Below are 20,767 nucleotides of genomic sequence, written 5' to 3' on the forward strand. Positions count from 1 at the left end.
TGTATTACGATGTAAAAGAACACAGCCTTTGGGGCAACACAAGCCCAATTCAAATATGACTTTTGTAGCCTGATGGTTGTTTAAATGTATGTGGAAAGCAGAATAATGACCCCCTAAAGACATTAATAGCCCAGTTCCCAAAACCTTCAGGTAAGGATGTTATTTTACATGGCAAAAGACATTTTACAGATATGGTTAAGGGTCTAAAGACAGAGGGATTGTCCTGGATAATCCATGTGGGCCTAATCTAATCACATGGGTCATTATTCAGGGAAGATGAGAATGGCACTGTCAGAGATTTGAAGTTGCCATGCTGCTGGCTTTAAAGATGTAGCAAGGGACCATAAGCTAAGGAATGGAGGTGGCCTCTAGAAGCTGAAAGAAAGCAAGGAAACAGCTTTTTCCCTAGAGCCTCCAAAAGAAATATAGTCCTATCAGTGGCATCCTAACTAGCCATTTTGAACACCTCTCATCTCTAGACAGTAAGATAATTCATGTTTTTTTCTTCTAACTATTTTTTTTTATTATTATACTTTGGGATCTGGGATACATATGCACATCCTGCATGCTGCAGGATTGTTGTGTAGGTACACACATTCCATGATGGTTTGCTGTCTCCATTCTCCTGCCACCCTGCCCCATCTCCTACATCAGGCATTTCTCCAGGTGTTATCCCTCCCCATCGTCTCCTCCCCACTGCTGTCCATCCCCTCCCCTCCCCTCCAACCCCCCCAACCTAGCCCAGTGAGTGTTATTCCCTTCCCTGTGCCCAAGTGTTCTCATTGTTCATCACCCACCTATGAGTGAAAATATGCGGTGTTTGGTTTTGTGTTCTTGCATTAGTTTGCTGAGAATTATGGTTTCTAGATTCATCCATGTCTCTACAAAGGACATGAACTCATCATTTTTTATGGCTGCATAGTATTCCATGGTGTATATGTGCCACATTTTCTTTGTCCAGTCTATCATTGGGCATTTGGGTTGGTTCCAGGTCTTTGCTATCGTAAACAGCACTGCAATGAACATACGTGTGCATGTGTCTTTATAACAGAATGATTTATAATCCTTTGGGTATATACCCAGTAATGGGGTTGCTGGGTAAATGGAATTTCTATTTCTAGATCCTTAAGGAATCGCCACACTGTCTTCCACAATGGTTGAACTAATTCACTCCCATCAACAGTGTAAAAGTTTTCCTTTTTCTCCATGTCCTCACCAGCATCTGTTGTCTCCAGCTTTTTTAATGATCGCCATTCTAACTGGAGCAAGATGGTATCTCAATGTGGTTTTGATTTGCATTTCTCTAATGACCAACAATGATGAGCATTTTTTCATATGTTTATTGGCCACATATATGTCTTCTTTTGCAAAGTGTCTGTTCATATCCTTTGCCCACTTTTGAATGGGTTTGTTTTTTTCTTGTAAATCTGCTTTAGTTCTTTGTAGATTCTGGATATTAACCCTTTGTCTGATGGGTAGATTGCAATAATTTTTTCCCATTCTGTTGGTTGCCGGTTCACTCTAATGATTGTTTCTTCTGCTGTGCAGAAGTGCTTAAGTTTAATTAGATCCCATTTGTCTATTGTTGCCTTTGCTTTTGGTGTTTTAGTCATGAAGTCCTTGCCTATGACTGTGTCCTGAATGGTGTTGCCAAGGTTTTCTTCTACACTTTTTATGGTGTTAGTTCTTATGTTTAAATAGTTAATCCATCTGGAGTTTATTTTTGTATAAGGTGTAAGGAAGGGGTCCAGTTTCAGCTTCCTACATATGGCTAGCCAGTTTTCCCAACACTTATTTATTAAACAGGGGATCCTTTCCCCATTGCTTGTTTTTGACTGGTTTGTCACAGACCAGATGGTTGTAGATGTGTGGCATTGCTTCCGAGGCCTCTGTTCCTCTGTTCTGATCCATTGGTCTATATCTCTGTTTTGGTACCAGTACCATGCTGCTTTAATTACTATAGCCTTTTAGTATAGTTTGAAGTCAGGTAGTGTGATGCCTCCAGCTTTGTTCTTTTTGCTTAGGATTGTCCTGGCTATACAGGCTTCTTTTGGTACCATATGAAGTATAAAGTGGTTTTTTCCAGTTCTGTGAAGAAGGTCAGTGGTAGCTTGATGGGGATAGCATTGAATGCATAAATTACTTTGGGCAGTATGGTCATTTTCAGAATATTGATTCTTCCTAACCATGAGTATGGAATGTTTTTCCATCTGTTTGTGTCCTCTCTTATTTCCTTGATCTTTGTAGTTTCTCCCTGAAGAGATCTTTTACATCCTTTGTTAGTTGTATTCCTAGGTATTTTATTCTTTGTAGCAATTGTAAATGGGAGTTTGCTCATGATTTGGCTCTCTGATTGTCTGTTGTTGGCGTATAGGAATGCTTGTGATTTCTGCACATTGATTTTGTATCCTGAGACTTTGCCGAAGTTGCTTATCAGCTTAAGGAGATTTTGGGCTGAGACGATGGGGTCTTCTAAATATACAATCATGTTGTCTGTAAATCGGGACAATTTGACCTCTTATTTTCCTAATTGAATGTCGTTTTTCTTGCCTAATTGCTCTCGCTAGAACTTTCAATATTATATTGAATAGGAGTGGTGAGAGAGGGCATCCTCGTCTTGTGCCAGTTTTTAAAGGGAATGCTTCTAGTATTTGCCCATTCAGTATGATAGTGGCTGTGGGTTTGTCATAAATAGCTTTTATTGTTTTGAGATACGTTCCATCTATACCTAGTTTATTGAGTTTTTAGAATAAATCGCTGTTGAATTTTGTCAAAATCCTTCTCTGCATCTATTGAGATAATCATGTGCTTTTTGTCTTTTGTTCTGTTTAAGTGGTGGATTATGTTTATAGATTTGCAAATGTTGAGCTAGCTTTGCATCCCTGGAATGAAGCCTATTTGATCGTGGTTGTTAAACTTTTTGATGTGCTGCTGGATTCAGTTTGGCAGTATTTTATTAATGATTTTTGCCTCAGTGTTCATCATGGATATTGGCCTGTAGTTTTCTTTTTCAGTTGTGTCTCTGCCAGGTTTTGGTATCAGGATGATGTTGGTCTCATAGAAAGAGTTAGGGAGGATTTCCACTTTTTGGATTGTTTGGAATAGTTTCAGAAGGAATGGTACCAACTCCTATTTGTACATCTGTTAGACTTTGGCTGTGAACCCCTCTGGACCTGGACTTTTTTTTTTTTGGTTGGTAGGCTATTAATTGCTGGCTCGACTTCAGATCTTGTTATTGTTCTATTCAGGGTTTTGAGTTTTTCCTGGCTTAGTCTTGGGAGGAATTTATCCATTTATTCCAGATTTGCTGGTTTATGTGCCTAGAGCTGTTTGTAGTAATATCTGATGGTAGTTTGTATTTCTGAGGAATCAGTGGCGATCCCCTTTTTATCATTTTTTTTATTGCATCTATTTGATTCTTCTCTCTTTTCTTTTCTATTAGTCTAGCTAGCAGTCTGTCTATTTTGTTGATCTTTTCAAAAAACCAGCTCCTGGGTTTATTGTTTTTTTAAGGGTTTTTTGTGTCTCTATCTTTCAGTTCTGCTCTCATCTTAGTTATTTCTTGTCTTCTTCTTGCTTTTGAGCTTTGATCTGGCTCCTCTAGCTCTTTCAATTTTATAGATAGAGTGTTGATTTTAGATCTTTTCTTGTTTCTCATGTGGGCATCTATTGCTGTAAGTTTCCCTCTAGACACTGCTTTGTGTCCCAAGGATTCTGGTATATTGTGTCTTCATTCTCATTGGTTTCAAAGATCATTTTTATTTCTGCCTTCATTTCATTGTTTATCTCTTCATCATTCCGGAGCAAGTTGTTCAGTTTCCATGTGATTGTGCAGTTTTGTGTGCTTTTTCTAAACATGAGCTCTAATTTGATTGTGCTGTGGTCTGAGAGACTGTTAGGATTTCTGTTCTTGTGCATTTGCTGGGGAGTTATTTCCAATTATGTGGTCAATTTTACAGTAAGTGTGATGTGGTGCTGAGAGGAATGTGTACTCTGTGGGTTTGGGGTGGAGAGTTCTGTAAATGTCTATTAGGTCCACTTGTTCCAGATCTGCATTCAAGTCCTGGATATCTTAGTTGACTTTCTATCTCATTGTCTGTTCAATATTGTCAGTGGAGTGTTAAAGTCTCCCACTGTTATTGTGTGGGAGTCTAAGTCTCTTTGTTGGTCTCTAAGAACTTGCTTTATGTATCTGGGTGCTCCTGAATTGGGTGCATGTATATTTAGGATAGTTAGCTCTTCTTGTTGCATTGATCCTTTTACCATTATGTAATGCCCTTCTTTGTCTCTTCTGATCTTTGTTGGTTTAAAATCTGTTTTATCAGAGGCTAGGATTGCTACCCCTGCTTTTTTTTGCTCTTCCTTTGCTTGGTAAATCTTCTTCCATTCCTTTGTTTTAAGTCTATGTGAGTCTTTGCATGTGAGATGGGTCTCCCAAATACAGCTCACCAATGGGTCTTGATTTTATAACCAGTTTGTGAGTCTGTGTCTTTTGATTGGGGCATTTAGACCATTTACATTCAACGTTAATATGTTATGCTTGAATTTGATCCCACCATTTTGTTACTGGTTGGTTGTTTTGCATGTTAGTTGATGCAGTTTCTTCATTGCATCATTGTTTTTTACCATTTGGTTCTTTTTTGCAGTGGGTGGTACTGGTTGTTCCTTTCCATGTTTAGTACTTCCTTCAGGAGCTCTTGTAATGCAGGTCTTGCAGCGATAAAATATCTCAGCAATTGCTCATCTGTATTTTATTTGTCTCTCACGTATGAAGTTTAGTTTGGCCGGATATGAAATTCTGCATTGAAAGTTCTTTTCTTTAAGGATGTTGAATATTGGCCCCGACTGCCTTCTAGCTTGTAGGGTTTCTGCCGAGAGATTTGCTGTTTGCCTGAGGGGCTTCCTTTTGTGGGTGACCCAACATTTCTCTCTGGCTGCCCTTAGGATTTTTTCCTTCATTTCAACCCTGGTGAGTCTGACAATTATGTGCCTTGGGGTCGCTCTTCTAGAGGAATATCTTTGTGGTGTTCTCTGTATTTCCTGGATTTGAATGTTGGCCTGCCTTGTTAAGTTGGAAAAGTTCTCTTGGATAAAATCTTGAAGAGTGTTTTCCAACTTGGATTCATTCTCCCCATCACATTCAGGTATGCTGATCAAGCGTAGATTAGGTCTTTTCACATAATCCCATAGCTCTTGGATACTTTGTTCATTTTTTTCGCCCTTTTTTTCTCTAATCTTGCCTTCTGATTTTATTTCATTGATTTGATCTTCTATTTATGATATCCTTTCTTCTGTTGATCGATTCGGCTGTTGAAACTTATGTATGCCTCACGAAGTTCTCGTGCTATGTTTTTCAGCTCCATCAAGTCATTTATGTTCTTCTCTAAGCTGGCTATTCTAGTTAACATTTCATCTAGCCTTTTTCAAAGGTTCTTAGTTTCTTTGCATTGGGTTAGAACATGGTCTTTTAACTCAGAGAAGTTTGTTATTACCCACCTTCTAAAGCCTGCTTCTGTCAATTCATCAAATTCATTCTATGTCTTGTTTTGTTCCCTTGATTGTGTGGAGTTGTGATCCCTGGGAGGAGAAGGGGTGTTCTGGTCTTTGATAGTTTCATCATTTTTGTGCTAGTTTCTTCCCATCTTCATGGATTTTTCTCCCTTTGATTTTTGAAGTTGATGATTTTGGGAGGAATCTCTGAGTAGTGTCCTTTCTGTTAAGTTTGGAGCTGTATATATTTTGGCCTGTAGAAGCGATGCTGCGCTGCCTGAGAATCAGTCAGGCTGCTGGGTGGGTGGTCTTCCCCTGGTGTTTGTTTGCAGGTGAGATTAGGTCCACCTTCCCAATGGCTCTCTCCTTCCCCACGCTCGATCTTCCGGGTCAAACTGGCGTATTTGCTGCCAAGCTGTCTAGTGCATGGGCTTCAGTTTGAGCTTTGTGGGGATGGGGCCTGCCAGGCCTTACGGCCTGTTTCCCTGCTTTCAACTCTGCCTCTCTCTGTGGGTCCATCCCACTGGCATTAGTCCAAACTTCCACCCAGGTCCATGCCAACAACTTGCGGCACCAGGCGGAAGCTGTTGCTCACATTTGCACTGACAAACCATGGCGCCCCAGTCTGGCAGGGCTGTTGTGGACCAGGTTGCAGGAGGGACGAGGTAAGCACAGGATCCGAATCAGAGCACCAAGGGGGTGAAGTCCCCAACCCATCGAGCCGGCTGCATGTTCCAGGTGGGGACGCATCCTGCCCTGTCTTGGTTTGCCCTCTCTGGGCGCCTCTCATCCTGCTTCAGCGCCTTCCCTGGGCTATTATTTTCAGTGTCCTACCAGTCCCACTGAAAAAAACCTGGCACCTAGCTTGGAATTGTGAAGTCCTCCAGCCCTCTGCATCTCATTCACTGGGAACTGAATTCCGGTGTTTTCTCCTCTCAGCCATCTTGGGGCCTCCCAATTTGTGTTGTTTTTAAACCACTTGTCTTAGTTCATTTGGGTTGTAATAAAATACCATAAAATGGGTAACTTATAAACAACAGGAATGTATTTCTCAGTTCAGGAGGCTGGAAGTCCAAGATCAGAGTGCTGGCAGATTTGGTGCCTGGTGAGAGCCCACTTCTGATTCATTGATGGCACCTTCTAGATGTGTCCTCATATAGTAGAAGGAACAAGGGAGCTTTTGTGGGCCCCTTTTGTAAGGGCACTAATCCCATTCATCAGTGTTCTACCCTCATGACCTAATCACCTCCCAAAGGTTTCACCTAATGCCATCACCTTGGGAGTTAGGATTTCAACATAATGAATTTGGGAGTGGGAGGCACAAATATTCAGACTATAGCACCCCTAGTTTATGGTAATTTATGATTACACAAATACAGTATGTTAATTAAGCTCTCTCAACCTCAAGATCTGTATGAATAAAGGAGTATAATAGTAACTTCCTTGACTGGTTTGTTCTGAGGAATGATATCTGTGATTTAAATGAAGGTGACCCAAAAAGTCATCAGTTAATATACCTATTTTCTAGTAATTCATGCCTGCTTTAGGAAATATTATGAACTTCAACATCTAAAATCTTCCTGATGATGCTTTGATATGGAGGATATCTACAATCTTTTTATTCAGGGCTCAGATAATGCCATTTCCCTCAAGTGCAGAATACTGGCCAGAGACTGTTCTGATTGTTCAGTTCTGGGGCTTAAATATTCTGAATATTGACGTTTCCTTAAGACTAGGAGAAAGGGTGTGCTTCATCCTAGCGCATAACAAAAACGATCTGAGAATGATGAAGCCCATTAGGCAGAGCAACTACTGTTAAACAGCTTAGCAGAGAAAGAAGAGAAAATTACCTTCCTGAAGAAGCAAATTCACTGAGCCCAGAGTCCATGGTAAATTAATCACGGGCAAAAATCATTTCATTTGCAGGGCCAGCTACATGAACATGCAATCTGTGTGGTAACACAGTTCCTGAGGCTTAAAGGGCCCCACAGGTGGTTTAACGCTTTATCATCAATGTCTCAAGATTAATAATTTTTGAACAAGATGTTCTACATTTGTAATCTGCACTAGGTCCCGCAAATTATGTTATACTCTCTGACGCTGTGTGCATGGAAGGGATGAATTATTTTTTGCTTCATCTAATATACCTTTTATTTTATAATTAAATTGTTTATTTCAAGCTAGTTGTAATTCACATGCAGTTGTAAGAAATAGTACAGAAAGATCCCACGTCTTCTTTACTCAGTTTCCCCCAAAGGTAACACCCAAAAAACTGCACTAGAATATCACAACTAAGATAATGACCACTGATACAATGAGGAAACAAAACCCTTCCATCACCACAGAGATCCACACCACCTTTTCTCCATGCTACGCCTTCTTCTTCACTCACCTATCCATAACCCTCATTCTCTATATGCACAATTTTGTCATTTCAAGAATGTTACATAAATTTAATCATACAAAATGCAATCTTTGGTAATTGGCTCTTCTAACTTAGCCTAAGTACTTTGAGATTCAAGGAAGTTTTGTATGCATCCATAGTCCATTCCTTTATACTGCTGAGTAGTATTCCATTGTATGCCTGTAACAGCGTTTACTTAATTATTTACTCATTGTGAGACATATGGTTTTTATAGATTCTGGCTAGTAAGAATAAAGCTGCTATGAACATTGTATATACAGGCTTTTGTGTAAATACATTTTGTCATTTATGTGAGAGAAATGTCTACAAATGTAGTAACTAGATTGTATGATAGTAGAGCATTAAAAGAAACTGTCAGTCACCAGATGGCAGAATAAAAAGGTCTAAACTCTCCTTCCTCACCATGGACACATCAGTTCAACAGCAACACACAGATAAATTTCCATCATTGGAAATCCAGAAACTAATGAGCCACTCCTGCACCCGAGGTGAGTGTGAAACTATCCACATCAGAACTGGCAGGAAACAACTTGCACACACTGTGATAATAATCCCCAGCCCTCATATGATGCCACATGGCTGGGAAGGAACTCCCATCTCTCAGCCTATCCCTGAGGAGGGGATACCTAGAGACGCTGTGAAGCCTATCTGGTACTTCTCTAGGTATTACTAGAGGGATTGGTTTCTTTTTTTTCTTATTAACCCTTGGTTGAAGAGAGGAACTGGTTTCTAACTTCCCTGTTTTGGTGAGCTGACAGGGCCCAGCATCTGTTAAACCTCTGGGGCTACACAAAACAACAGTTGTTTTTTAAATAGTAATTGTTACAGCCGTGTTACTTCAAATATTTTCAGAGCAGTTTTTAATAAGCATGTGGGTACTTTCACTGCTCCCCACTTTGGCTCAGTGCAGAGTGATAAAGCCCAGCCTCCAGCTTCTCTCTGAAAAGCAAAGGAGACAGATCAAATAACTAGCCCCCCAGCTTTTCCGGCTGCTACCTGGGAACTGGATTTTATCTCATGTGTCTGAGCACTGAAAGGATCTGGCATACTCTAGACGCCTGAGGACCATTAAGAACAAACATTGTGACTTCAACTACCATGACAGTCTAAGTGGCACACAGAACCTCTGTCTGGACTGGTTGGTAAAGGTGTTCTCCTGTATGAGACCTGTCTGTGAAGACTGGAAAGGAAGCTGTGTTATCTGGTGCACAGACACCAATGCTGAGAGTATTAAAGAAGATAAAGAAATATGTTCCAAATGTTACCCACACAACAGGCGGGTTAGTCACTTGTCAAGTGTCAACCCCATGACCACAGCCAGGGAGGATTTAGCAAGAGTTCATCTCTTGCAGAGAGTAAAGAGAACACTGGGCAATCCCAAAGCAGTCCTTCCTCAAGCTGGGAACTGGGTCAGGTTTTATAAGCATAGACTAACGAGACACCATCTGATTGGATCTTGTAATGAGGTGATGCTGGAAAGCATGCTGACTGGATCCTGCCATGGAGTGAGACCAGAGTTCCATCCAGTTGGATCCTGGATCCTGCCACCGTGTGCCCACTTCTTAATTCAGCCTCTGTACCTCAGTCTGAACAATTGGGTTTTCCCTGTGGTTGCGTACTTGGTTCACCTGGCCATGCTCAGGTTATATGACCTGAGGGTCCATCACAACTGAAGAACAATTCACAACTTTGTTACCACAAAAGCTGAACCATGGAAGTCTACTGCTGTACTATTTACAATAGCCAAACATGGAATCAATGTAGATGCCTATCAACAGCAGACTGGATAAAGAAAATGACCCATGGTCATAAGATGTTTACAGCTAAGGAAGTGTAGTAATGCCTGCAAGGACAAACGCCTACAATAGCAGAATGTCCAGATGTCCCAATGTCACATAACAGTACATGCTTTTAAGATAGCTATAGTCAGACTTTGATGTACTTATGCACTAAAATGACAAGGGTAAGTTTCTTTATATCAACAAAGTACTAAGTTGTGTCACACCGACAGCCTACTCACATGTAGGCATAACTTAGCTTCTACATATAAAAGAAGGCTTTAAAACAAAGACAGCTTTCTGAGGCTGCCCTCCTCTTACTTTCTGAGGATGCCCTCCTCTGTAATTGAGCAGCTTTCAATAAATCAGTTTTCAACTGATTTAGGTGAGTCTTGAGAGTCCCAAAGTTAGTGAGTGTGGGCTTTCCAGGAACTCAGAGGAGGGCGGCTCTCTTTTTACAGCTCTACCAGGCAGCATCCCAGTGGGGGATCTCTGCACTGCCCTAGCAGAGGTTCTTCAAGAGGGATCCACCTCTATGGCAGTCTTCTGCCTGGATATCCAGGTGTTTCCAGGTGTTATACACATCAACTATATATAACAAGTTATGATACATCCATAGGGAAATTCTGTAAAGAGTTTCTAATTTGGCAACTGTAGACATAACTGTTTGGCTTGCTACAAATCCATTTTCTGTCTGTGTAGATGCTGGCACTACCGACTCCATTGTCATTCAGGTAGGCACATTCTCCAACTCCTCTGATAGGAAACCTAAAACCAAACACAAAAATATTAAACATTGGGAAGTTAGACACCTGCATTTGTTCCTACTCTCCCATCTTCTGCACCCCCTCCCTATTTTAATGTGAATAAGAGAAAAGCAAAAGTCTGTCATTAATATTGCTTCATAGTATTATAAACCATTTCTGTATTTAGTGTCTTTTATGTTCTCAAGGTCTTTGCTTGAAAATCACAAGCTTATCATTCATCCATACCAAGCTCAGCTATGTTGATAGGTATTTAACTGATGCTTGCTGCTGCACCCAAATGCACTGCTGCCATTGGTGGTCTTCAGTGAAGATGGTTTCCAGTCTCCTCAACTGTTTCATAAATGTGTAAAAGTAAAAACAAAACAAAACAAAAAAACAGAAGATTCCTAAAAAGGCTTAGCTTTGATTAATGGATATGACTGAGTTCCTATATTTTATCTGCTGCAATGTGATTATATTCAAAATACCCCACTGAAATGTTCACAGTCCAAATAACTGTTACTAGTTTCCTTCTGGTGACAAAACTTCAGGAGTGAGAGATTCCCTTGAGTTCCCTGGATGCTTTGCTATTGTGAATGGATGCAACAGCTGGAAGAGTGGGCCTAACAGCCTTGTGGATATCAGCTCCTCAGTGGTGTCCTACGATTGTAGAACACTTATTGTAAATCAGTTATAAGTAGGGATTTCAGCAGTTTTAGATCAGTGAATTAAAGTGTAAATTTGTGCCAAATTTCATTGTCACGTTACTGAAATCACAGTTAAGTAAAGCTTTCCCGAAGACACAGTTAATAAATAGAAGAGTATAAAAAGGGTTTAGATTTCTTACCTCATATTGCAGTAAGCTTTCCATGATACATTTCTCATCTCATAAACACAACTCACACACATAACCACACATAAACAGAGCAGAAAGTTAAGTCTCAAAACATACGTGTTATTATGTTCTGTGTTGTCTGTCCACCTCCAAATGCCATCGGATGATTCTCTTCTAAGGCCAATCCAATGGTCAGAAGGGCCTTTGTATCTTTTCAGGAAATTCTATAATAAAACAGAAAGTAATACCATGCATCCCTTTCTTCCACATTACTCTGGAGTCTCTCTTCCCTATCCCTTCTCTTTTTGACTGGCAGCATGGTATAATTAAGCAGCATACACTCTGGAGTGAGACTAATTCCCAATTCTCAGTTTAAGTCATTTAATGTCCCTGATCCTAAATTACTTTATTTAAAGTGAGCATATATCCCAGTTTGACTGGGAAATTCCCAGTTTAAGCTTGTCATTCCACCTATATATTAATGCTCACATTCAATACCCTATGTGTCTTAATCTAGATGACAAATTATATAATTATCTTAATTCTTAATAGAATGAGAACAATACAACTCATCTTGTAGGTTCACCATGAGAATTACATGAGAAAACATATCTAAAATATCTCACAGGGTTCCAGGCAGAGAACACATCCTCAACAAATGTTGGACATGAAAACACATCTCATGCCCCTGGAATGGGATCCTTCCTCATATTTCAGCTTTAACCCTATGTAGCTGACCTGCCTCAGGGCCCTAAGTTATCCGACAGAAAACATGATTCAAAAATATCTCTTACCAGTTCTTCCATAGTTGCAAACTGAGCGAGGCTGGCTTCTAATGAGACACAGAAGACTTGACTGAATGTCCAATTTCTTGTGTCTTCAGAAAAATAAAAACATTTACTCCCAAATCCAATCCAGCTTTTTGGGCAAGCAGCGTACTTAGGTGACTCCATCACCGGCTTTTCTTCTCTCATTAAAACTGAGACAATCACATTGAAACATAATAAATAAATTTTCTCATCCCTTTTATCTACTTTTCTGCTTACCTTCCTGAGGTCAATTTTGAAGTGTACACATCTGATTGTTGTTTTCCTAACTCATCACATAGTGCCTTATCCTAAGCACAACAGTTATCAGTCCAGTGGTTTTCAGCTGGGTACCTTCACCCTTGACTTTCTGAAGTTTACACTGACATTACAGTTTCAAGGCAATCAATTTCTATAGCATCAACTTCCATAGTACTGTACTTTCACAGGGCCATGTAGATGATTTTTCCATATCCTCCCTCATATTAGCCTTCCTTCCTCTTGACAAAGCCATTTGAGGACCTATTGCCTCTATATACAAGACATGAGGTTGGTTTGTTTGTTTTTTTAATGTATATAGTTCTCTGTGCTTTCGTGCATTCTCAATCTGCTTAAGTAGAAGACACCAGTTCTTAAGGCCGGATGATTTGTCTGAAAACATTTCAAGTAGAGATATTACTTTATTCTTAATAAAAATGACAATTCTGATAGGAACTTGTCAGGAAATAGCTCCGTAAGTGAAATTCCTATCCCCATAGCTTTCTCACATCACTGAATGGCAAGTGCATTCTTGCCAAGGCTCAAAAGAAAAGAGAGACTTATCTTTTACTTTTCTCTTTCTAAGAGTTTTTATCCAATTTGATATAAAATACTGTTGGCCCAGCTTTCCAAATATCCAGAATCTGACCACCCTCCCCTACCTAGTCCCAATACAGCAATCAAGTGATTATTCTACAATGGAAGTCACATCACGACATTCCTCTCATATAATTTCCCTCATCCAAGGCTCCCTATTGCACTGAAGGTAAAAGCCAAAGTCTTTAACTGATCCTCAAGGTTCCTCCATTCCTAACGCCCCATGGTATCACTCTTCTTCTCCATCCTCACTCTGCTTTACCTACAGAAGTCCCCTTGCTGTTCCTCAAACAAGCCAGGAAGAGTCCTCCTTTAGGCTTTTGGTCCACATGTTCTGTCTGGAATAGGTTCCCCAGGTAGCCACATGGTTCCTACATCTCTTTCAAAAGGTTGCTGAAATATCATCTTCCAAGGAGGCTTAGCTTTGTCAACCTATTGCAACCTGTTACGCCTCCACCCTTATTTATTATTACTTGTGTTTTTCTGCTGGAATATAAGTCCCTGAAGAGCAGGGATTCTTTTGTGTGTGTTTTGTTTGTTGATGTAATTCAAGGATTTCATACAGTGACAGGCAAATAATGGAGCTTAATAAATATTTATTGACAACATAAACATGTAAATAACATTGTACAGTTTGGAGAACAAGTAACTTACCCGACAAAACAATAGAAAGTGTAACCACACTTGTAGTCAGAACTGCAATGATGAACAGGCAACAATAAACCTTGACAGGAGTTACTGGAGACATAAGTGCTAGGCATTTTCTTTGCAGAGTTTTACCTGTAAAATACAAATATCAGAATCTCAATCTCAGGAAGATCGTAGGGAGAAAATGTATCACACAATCAACACAAGCTTAGCTGTACTTCAACTCTCCTATTGCCAACTCCTTTCACAAAAGGTCTTGGTTCAAAAATGAGAAAAATGGCCCAACGAGGGCTAGAGATAAAAATCAAATTGTCCCCATCCTCAGGGAATCTTCCAGTTATTGGAAAAAGAGTAGAAATTGGGATGAAAAAGAAACATACACAATCCAGATTTAGTCTCTTAGTAAAACAGCTGGTTAGAAGCAACGAGGAAAACAGAAAATGAATCAATGTAATTCACCATATTAATAGAATGAGAAAGGGACAACATATGAGCATCTGAATAAATGCAGCAAGAGCATGTGAAATACTTCATATTCATCCACGATAGTAGTCTCAACAAATTAGAAATTGAAGAATCTTCTTCAACCTGATAAAGGGCATCTACAGAAAAACTACAGCTAGCACCGAACTTGATAAAAGAATGAATCCCAGTGACAAGGAATAAGGCAAAGATGTCTGCTCTCTCTCACCAATCCAACTTAACACTTTGCTGGATGTCCTATTAGGGACAAAAAGATAAGAAAAAAGAAAGAAATGTCATACAGGTTCGAAAGAAATAAAAGTGTTGTTCTTCACAGACGACATAGTTGTTCTGCATATAAAATTCTAAAGAATCTACCGAACTGCTACCAGAATAAATGAATTTGGCAAAGTTACAGGATTAGCTATGTTAATATATAAAAATATATTTTCATATATTCATAATTATGAAGTAGAAATTTAAGTATAAAAATAATGCCATATATAATAACACAAAAGACTATTATAAATATATCAAAATATGTTTAGGATCAGTATGATGAAAGCTACAAACCAATGGGACAAAGAAATCAAAGCAGACTTGAATCAACAGAGAGATATAAGATATTCATAGACTGTAATATGAAATATTCTGTATGTCAATTATATCCAAAAAGGTTTAGAGAGTCAGCACAATCCTGATAAACACTGCAGTATGAATTTTTTTTATAGAAACAAGCAAAGTAATCTTAAAATTACATGGAAAAGCAAAGAACTAGAATAGCCAAACAGCTTTGAAGAAAAAATGGCCAAATTTGGAAATCAAAGAACCTGCGTTCATAATTTACAAAGTAACAGAAACAAAGACAGGATGATATTGACAAAAGAACAGACCCATAAATCAATGGAACAGAAAAAGGATTTCAGAAACAAATCCAAGCATGGATGGTCACTTGACATTCGACAGAAGTGGAAAGTAATCAGGCAGGTAAGGGGCAGTATTTTCTGAACATGTAATGCTGGAACCATTGAGTATCCTAATGCAAAACAGTGAACCTCAACTCACACCTAATACCTTATAAGAAAATTAACTCAAAATAAATCTCAGATTCATATATGACACCTCCAACCCTAAAACTATTCGAAGGAAAGAGGAAAATAAAATATTTGCAAACTCGAATTAGGCAAAAATCTCTTAGATACAATACCAAAAGCATTATCAATATTTAAAAAACTGATAAATTGAATTTAAACATAATTAAAACTCTCTATGAAAAAAAAAAAAAACCCTGAAAGGGGAATAAAAAGACAAGCAAAGGCAGAAAAACATCTTTCTAAAAAGTGAATTGTATCTAGAATATATTAAGAACTCAAAACTCAACAATAAGAAAACTAAATTAAAAATGGAGCCAACTATTTGGAGATGCACTTTATTAAAGATATAAGAATGGAAAATAAGTACATAAAAACATGCTTGAAATAACCAGCCGTTTGAGAACTACAAATTAAAACCATAATGAGTGACTACTATGTGCTTATTAGCGTGGGAAACAAAACAAAAAAGAAACAAACCAACCACTGGTGAGGAAGGGATGTGATACGGTTTGGATCTCTGTCCCCACCCAAACCTTACGTTGAGTTGTAATCTCCAGTGTTAGAGGTGCGGCCTGGTGGGAGGTGATGGCATCATGGGGGCGGATTTCCCTCTTGGTACTGTGTCTCAATAAGAGTGAGTCCTCTTGAGATCCGGTTGTTGAAAACTGTGTGCTACCCTCCCCTGCTCCCTCTCTTCTTCCCACTCCCGCCAGATGAAGTGTGGACTCCCCCTTTGCCTTCTGCCATGAATTGTTAAGTTTCCTGAGGCCTCTCTAGAAGCTGAGCAGATACCAGAATCATGTTTCCTGCCCAGCCTGTGGAATGGTGACCCAATTAAACCTCTTTTCTTTACAGATTACTCAGTCTCAGGTTACTTCTTTATAGCAGTGCCAGAATGGACAGGATGCATCTGGAATTTTCATGCATCATGACTGGAAACACAAAATGTTATAGGCACTCTGGAAAACAGTTAAGCAGTTCGTTATCATAAATGTAAATGCACCACATGCCCTGGCTATCCTATCCCTAGGTATTTAGACAAGGAGAGTAAAAACTTGTGTTTACCCAAAAACCTGCAAGGAGTATTTACATCAGCTTCATTCATTATCAGAAAAACTAGCAACAACTCAAATATGCTTCCGCTGGTGAAGAGGTAAACAACTATTCTTCAGTCCTAATAAAAGAAAAACTTAATCACACATTCACAATTGCCCATTTCTTACTGTGTGTTAGCTGGCCAAACTTTTGTCAAGTTTTTCTCCTCCTGACAGACCCCAAATGGGTTTGCCTGCAAGTTTGCCTAACAAGCCCCAAAGCACAGACTTGGAAAAAACATCCTGCCTTACCCTGACTACAAAACACCATTTCCTGTTGAAATCCCTAGACTTTTTCCCTTGCTTTCTCCCACACCATTAAGGTATTTTCAAACTCAATGTTACTTCTATTGCAACAGTCCTTTTGAATAAAGTTTCTCCCTATCTAAGCTCAGACTTGTTTTTCTTCAACAAATGACACATACTATAATACAGATGACTTGCAAATGTATCATTGCTAAGTGAATAAAGTCAGATTCTACATTTACCTACTGCAGGATTCCGCTGATATGACATTCTGGAAAAGCCAAAGTGCAAGAACAAAAAACAGATCAGTGATTGCCAAGGGCTGGGGGTAGAGGAAGAGACATTCTACACAGGAGCATGAGGGAATCTGGAGTGGGTGGGTATGGCTCAATATCTTGACTCTGATGGTATTACATGAATATATGTTTATCAAAACTCATAGAAATGTACACCAAAAGAGTGATTTTAGAAATTCACTCATAGAAATTCACACCAAAAGACTGAATTTTACTGAATATAAATTGTAGTATTTTAAAAGTCCCTGCCAACTTATTTTCGTTTAACATTCATCTCCAAGAATAACAAGGAGTTTCAGCTTAGATTCTAGACAGGGAAAAAGATGGGTAAGAATAGATGATCTTAAGCAGTAAATATTGTTTGGATTTTTGCTCATATAAAAATCTCAACCTTTATTCTTTCTGGTTCCACACGAATGCAAAATTGTCGTAAATGTTCAGAATACTAAGACTTCCATAATTCTTTTTCATTCTTACTAAGTGAATATGTAACTCTCCCCTTAAAATTTCCCCCAAATCTCCCATTTGCCTCTCTTACTAACCTTCTAAATGTCCCTAGTATTCTTCTCCTTTTTTACATCTCTAGCTCCTCCAACTAATACTGAGACAGCCAGGTGGGAAGGGGTCCCTAGAGAAACTCCAACCAGCCTGCCCACTGAGGTGGAGCCTTGGGAAGTTCACAAGGTTTGCAGCAGGAATGAGCCTGGGCGGGCCCCTCTTTCTCCTGTGTGGAACCTGGAATTCAAACTGCCGGGTGGTAAGCGCTCTAGCAGAGGTCCTCTGGCCTTGCGAGAGTACTTGTTTCCCCCACTTTTTCCCTTTTTCACCCAATAAAACCCTGTTTCACTCACCCTTTAAACCATCTGCAAGCCTGAATTTTCATGGTTGTGGGACAAAGAATCTCGTTTTTAGCTGAACTATGGAAAAGCCTTACAACAATATTCCCACATACATCTTGTTCCATTTCTCCCTCTTACTTATTTCTCTTCTATCTTTCTTATGGTGTGTCCTGACTCCTGCAAATTCATATCACTCTTAAAGTACACACTGAACACAATACTCTTCAGATTTCTAGTTGGAAAAACAATATTAGGAATTATGCCTCAGAGGAACAAAGAAATAAACCATATTACTGGTCAAATTTTAACTCAGTTTCAGGATCCAAAAACAACACAATGCATCTTAAAAAACAAGTTTCACAGCTGCACCAAGTAGCAAATATTTAGTTTCAGTTCTGTAAATATTTTGCTTAGTTAGTTTCAGTTCTGGAAACATTTCAGTTAGTCCATACAATCTTTAGAACATGTCTGTTTAAATAAGAACCCTGGGCAGAGTCGGGTCTGGCAGAGTTTGGAGGGAAAAAAAAGTACCCTGTTTTCTATGAAATGCAGTATCCTGAACTCCTGAATAAAAGTAAATTTAATAAATAAAATTGAGGGAGGAGGGGAGAAAGAAAGAAAAAAAAAGAATGAAATAACTTTTTTCAAAAGCAAAAGAGGTCAGTAAAGGTATCCTTTCTACTGAACTGAAGCACAAACATACACCCATTACACGGTTGTTCTTTCTCAGAAAATCTGCCATATATTGAAATGCTAAAGGGTTTGCTGGTGGGCAGGGTCCGCTTCTCACTCTTCCCCTCAAATCTCCACATCTCTTTTTAATTACAAAGGATCTATAAATCAAAAGCCATGGATCAATAAATGAAAAGCCCCTGTGTTTGCAGGGCAACACCTAACAAAAATAGCACTAACAATATAAACACAAAGAACATTTTTTTCCTTCATCTGCTTATAATCTAATTCACTGTTCATTTCTCTGACCCCAGAGATATTTAAGTAACGTACAAAGTACAATAACTGATGTAGCAATTCCACATCTATTCTCCAAACCATCCCTATTGCAAACATATCACTTTTACAGAGACTATCAAGTGCTAATGCTCCTAAAACCCAGCTTCCTTCATGCTGCAGTGGAAGAAAAGTTGCCTCTATTTTTTCAAATGCCATCAATTACATTACCAGATTCTCCCTCTTCTAAGCCATCTCTGAATGTAAGGTCTACTTTTAACATTTTCTGTGAAGTCTCTGCAGCTGTCATCTTGTAGCTTAGCAGAACAGATTAGAAAATGCCTTTAGAAAGGAAGCTGAAACCGAGCCATCAACGGTTTGGTATGTGGTGACGTTGAAATGATTTGCTTAACTCTTACCATGAACTCACGGAATGCTCTGGATAAGCAAATAATTCAAATATCACCAGATATGAGGAGATAATTCAAAGATTACCAGATTCAGGGATAACACTGGACACAAGGAAAAAACCTTATAGATATCATTAAACATCCACTATGATGGCTAAAACAAAAAGACTAATACAAATATTTTTAGGGGAATGTGCTACTACTGGAGCTCTAATACACTGCTGGTAGGAGAACAAATCTAACAACCGTGTAATACTCTCTGACATAACTACCAAAGTTAAACATAACCGGATCCTGATCTAGTAATTCTACTCTTAAGTATATTTCCCCATGAAACACACATATATACACAAAAGAACATGCACAAAGTGGTCATAATAGCATTACTTGTAGCAAACCTGGAAACTCAAATTCCCATTACAAGTAGAATGGAGACATATTGCATATTAATACTATGAAAAAATATACAACAATAAACAGGAAGAAATTCCTACTATAGGCAACGCCATGGATGAACTCAAAAACATGGTATTTAGCACAAGAACTCAGACACTACTGCATACACCTTGAACTGTTACACTTATATAAAGTTTAAAACAGATAAAAGTATCTGTGAAGATTATTTTGTGAAACAGGAAGGAAAAAGGTGACTGGCAAGGTCCAAAAGGGTTTGACACTGCTGGTAAAATTCTATTTCATAAGAAGAGTAGTGGTTGTATGGATGGTGCTCACTTTGTGAGAATTAAGTATACACTCGTGATATATAACTGTTCACTATGCTAAATAAAAGTATTTACTGAATAAATATATTTGTGCAGAAAACAATACCTGTATTAAAAAAATAAAATAGCACACATTAAATGCATCAGAATGGGTGCCTGCCTATGGGGGTTTGGGAAGTAAGACTAAAAAGAGAATACACAACTAAGAGAGGCTATAGAAAGGTCAATGAGGACAATGTGGCATCAACTCACACTATAATTTACACACAATGTATTATCTGTGGTCTAAATCCCTTAAGCCACAGATGGCATGGCCTGTCTGGGAGAACTCCCTTCTTGTGCCCCTCAAAGTTCTGCAAACTCTGACAGAGAGGGCAGGTCAGAAATGGGACTAAAAATAGAATACATAAAATAAGAAATGCTATAGGAAAGTCAATGGTGCTAGTATGACATCATCAACTTGGTCTATAATTAACTTGCCAACTGCACTACCTGTGGTCTAAGTGGAGGGCAGAGAGTGTCTTTCCTTGGGAGAAAAATGAGGGGGTGATGGCACTTTTACTGAATCTTAAAGGAAGGGTAAGATTATGAGAGATAAAATTGAAATGAAGTTATTTCAGCTATAAGGAATAAGACAGAACAATAATTCTCTACCTTGCCTACACATGTGAATCACTAGCGTGCTTTTAAAAACAATTATAACGTAAAACAGACTAAATCAGGACCCCTGGGGGTGGAATTTGAACATCCATATTTTCTGAGAAATCCCTCTCCCAAATGACACTCAAAGGAAGCCTGTGTTGAAAATCACTGGTATAGAGTACCTGAAGAAGAGAAGCATAAAAATTGGTAACAATTATATTACAAAGGTAGGTTAGTGACAGTAAATGGCCATGGATATAGCCACTGGGGACCCATGAAAGTAGCTGTGCAATGGGGGTATTAGTAATTAACACAGTAATTTTAGGAGATTTAGTGGAGCACTGCTTCCAGGATGGAAAATAAAAAAAGTAAGAAAACAAAAGAAGAAAGAAGAAAGAAAGAAGAGAGAGAGAGAGAGAGAGAGGAAGAAA

At 38.9% G+C, this 20,767-nt stretch overlaps 1 protein-coding gene across 2 annotated transcripts; it reads right to left on the reverse strand.

The window, feature by feature from the left end:
- Positions 1-7,873: 7,873 nt before the first annotated feature.
- On the reverse strand, positions 7,874-20,702 carry LOC116545329 (C-type lectin domain family 2 member E-like). 2 transcript variants are annotated; one of them, XM_032271886.1, is made up of 5 exons: positions 18,794-20,702; positions 13,590-13,715; positions 12,069-12,253; positions 11,392-11,498; positions 7,874-10,461 (listed from the first exon to the last, which is right to left on the reverse strand). In XM_032271886.1, exons 1-5 carry the CDS (start codon positions 18,870-18,872, stop codon positions 10,296-10,298), a joined length of 663 nt encoding a protein of 220 aa, XP_032127777.1. In that variant the 5' UTR covers positions 18,873-20,702; the 3' UTR covers positions 7,874-10,295. The 2 variants fall into 2 exon arrangements, with proteins under 2 accessions (XP_032127777.1, XP_032127778.1); XM_032271887.1 differs by having other exon boundaries at positions 8,602-10,461; positions 12,069-12,243; positions 13,586-13,715; positions 18,794-19,695.
- Positions 20,703-20,767: the final 65 nt, after the last annotated feature.

This window comes from Sapajus apella, unplaced genomic scaffold, assembly GCF_009761245.1.
Source record: "Sapajus apella isolate SASKATOON/1434 unplaced genomic scaffold, GSC_monkey_1.0 scaffold259, whole genome shotgun sequence".
NCBI classification, from domain to species: Eukaryota; Metazoa; Chordata; class Mammalia; order Primates; family Cebidae; genus Sapajus; species Sapajus apella.

Bases quoted from the DNA above. Each gene is read 5' to 3' on its own strand.
- LOC116545329 (XM_032271886.1), bottom strand. From the start codon at position 18,872: ATGACAGCTGCAGAGACTTCACAGAAAATGTTAAAAGTAGACCTTACA. The intron at 12,254-13,589 runs GTAAGTTACTTG...TGATTGTCTCAG, and splicing joins ACTTTCTATTGTTTTGTCGG to TTTTAATGAGAGAAGAAAAG. The intron at 11,499-12,068 runs GTAAGAGATATT...GTTTTATTATAG, and splicing joins TTGCAACTATGGAAGAACTG to AATTTCCTGAAAAGATACAA.